This window comes from Sinocyclocheilus grahami, unplaced genomic scaffold (assembly GCF_001515645.1).
Source record: "Sinocyclocheilus grahami isolate Dianchi unplaced genomic scaffold, SAMN03320097.WGS_v1.1 scaffold162.1, whole genome shotgun sequence".
Lineage (NCBI taxonomy): Eukaryota > Metazoa > Chordata > Actinopteri > Cypriniformes > Cyprinidae > Sinocyclocheilus > Sinocyclocheilus grahami.
Window position 1 is genome coordinate 332,765 of NW_015505341.1, and position 2,707 is coordinate 335,471.

The 2,707-nt window shown below is 37.9% G+C and overlaps 1 protein-coding gene across 1 annotated transcript in view; it reads right to left on the reverse strand.

Annotated features, from left to right (window-relative positions):
* LOC107593010 (ankyrin repeat and zinc finger domain-containing protein 1-like) overlaps nt 1–2,707 on the reverse strand; it is a 10,379-nt gene that overhangs the window by 5,740 nt on the left and 1,932 nt on the right. The window contains exons 2-7 of the mRNA XM_016282593.1: nt 2,683–2,704; nt 2,372–2,574; nt 1,072–1,178; nt 828–981; nt 481–703; nt 288–386 (exon numbers count right to left, since the gene is read on the reverse strand). Of these exons, the coding sequence (XP_016138079.1) occupies nt 288–386; nt 481–703; nt 828–981; nt 1,072–1,178; nt 2,372–2,574; nt 2,683–2,704 (808 nt within the window). The remainder of the gene's footprint in view (nt 1–287; nt 387–480; nt 704–827; nt 982–1,071; nt 1,179–2,371; nt 2,575–2,682; nt 2,705–2,707) is intronic.

Genomic DNA, 2,707 nt, shown 5'->3' on the forward strand with positions numbered 1-2,707 from the left:
CAGCTGTGGGTAGTTCCATGTCTGGAGGGTGAGCAGTTGGAAGTAATCATGATTGATGACTTTTCCTAGCCGGGGCCTGCTCTTTTGGTCCAGGGTTCCTCCTTCCAACATTGGCTTGCCACAATGCATGTTATGTTGTTAACAACATAATTATATAAACATTGAACAACTGTACAATATAATGTATGGGAATATTAGGAAATATAAATATGGCGGTGCAGTGGCTTCACTTTTATGTCATCATGAGCAATCCAGTTTTCTATTATAGATCAGTGGTTCAGACGCACCATTGGTGTTTGGGACAGGATGACTAACAGGTTTAGGAGTTTTCTTCTTCCACACTCTTCTCGAAGGACTGAAAATACTGGAGATTTCAGTGTCCTTTTCTGGAATATATAAGACATTCATATTAAAGGAAAGAAATTAAAATATTGTAAAAAAATATATATATATATTACACGGTAGCAAATCTCAACTTACGATAAACATGTACAGTTGAGAGAAGATCAAAGACTCTCTGTATTTCACTAAATGTTGCTCTACGTGTGGCGAAAGGAAGTACACGGACTCTCTGATCTTTGTTGTCCAGTGGTGCTCCGCGACCTCCAAAAAATATGGTCTTATTGTAACTTGGTGCTCGCAGGAAGATGGCACTTGCCTCCTTCAAATACTCAGCCCAGCTTTCTAGAAGATCGTGAATATCCTGGTTAAAAAAGGACGTATACATCAAAAACAATTCCAGACTCGTGAATTTAGAAAGTCAGTGTTATTCAAGTTTTTATATATAACAAAGGGTTGAAATTCAGAATTGAGTTGGAGGAACGTACCTTGAGCAGCGCTGCCTCATTGTAACGTCTGAGGGCTGCCCCTGCTGATTTAGGCCTGTGGCTGTGGTTCTGAGAGTCCCTCAGTCCCTGTGCGGTCCCTCGCTTCGCTCTCACTGTGTACCGATGGAACGTCTTATGCTGCAGAATTTCTTTTCTATGTGTTAGACAAATCAATTAGGGAATAGCATTTAAATAACTCTGGAATATTTGTGGTTCTAGACAAACATCTGAACTTTTCACTGACCCCTTAATAACTGTTCCAGCAAAGTGTCCACCACCAGTCATCAGAATTACCCAAATAGTTTTGTTTGATATTTTCAGTAAAGAGGAAACCAAGTCTTCCTCATTGTCCTGAGTATGACAACAGAATTAGATGAGACTGAATAGAGTGCTGCAGGAATGACTCCTAAAACTTGGAAATGAGTTAGCATTTCTGAACTTCTGGTTCTATTGTCCTAAAGTCAATGGGTCTTTTGATTGGGTTTTTGGTTAAATGACTTAAATAAGGTCTGCGTGCTTAACACAAGCTCAAGATATTTTTACGTTTTAATCTACGACACTCAATTGTGATTTTTGCGTGTCTTGAAAAAAGGTGGTTGCTAACAAGTGGCTAAATAGGATTAATGGGGCATTAAATGTCACCAAAACCACACCAAACAGGAAAACTAATCTACTAACTAGTCCGCTTTCACAGCCTTGTTTAACCTCACACTCTCTATTCTCACTCAAACTTGACTGAATGAGTTGTCAGAAGCTTAGTGATGGTGACGTTAAAGTGTCATGTGACATGGTGTAGTTGATTTATAGCCTAACTTACTGTATCATTTTAGCTTTTGACCTCTAGTGATTGTATTCAGGCTTCAAATTTTAAAAAGCTGTGATCATTAGTGAAGATTATCTTGATGAACCAAACGTATCATAAACCTCTGTTAATCACAGAGCTTATTTTCTGCAATAATCCAAATGACAACGGGAAAATCCTATTGGGTTTTTGTCAAGGGTACCATGGTGAAGCTAACCTCCGGGTTGGCCTACAAAAATATCATTCCCTGCAGCACTTTATAGAAAATAAAATTCAGGTATTTCAAAACAACACAATTTGATCTTGAACTGCAGAGACACTCCAGTACATAATCTAGTATGAGAAATGCTACAACAAATGTGCTTCCACCAATCAGAAAGCAAAATGCGTAAAGGTCATTATTTTATAAAATGCAATAGTTATTATTTTTTCATGTCTATTATTTAATGTTTCTGTGGAAAATAAACACTATTTTGACTAAACGGAAATTAAACTGGTAATAAAGTGTTTGTCATAATGTGCAGTAGCTCCTATTATGATCCTGTTTTCCTCTATCCTATCACTTTCTGTTTCTACTCAACTGGTCTAATCAATAAATGCAAAAAAAATCTCAAAATATATAACCCCATCATTAAAAATCTCTCTGAGAATAATCTGTTAAGTGGAGATTCTTCTTGGCCAAAGATCTTTTTATTTAGGCACAGACTAACAAATCTGAGAAATAATGGATAGATTTACTCACTTTCTTGCTTTGCAGAACACAGTGATACAATGACAGGTACTGTCCCTGCATGTTTTGAAAGACTACTTTGGTAGAAAGTCGACGTGTGGACTGATCTGTGTCCAGAGCACTGTCTGTCTCTTCAGGGCCCACTTCATCTTCAAGATCCCCATCCTTACTGTCTGAACTGTCTGAGTCTGAACCCGAAATGCTTGAAATATCACCTGTTAAAAGAAAGGCAGACAGGAAGATTATGCAAAAATTACACTTATTCAAACTGGGTGACATAAAACAGTTTCTCAGTGAGGTCACATGAGCATACATGACTCTACCTGTGCCAGTCTTCTTCTCAAACTC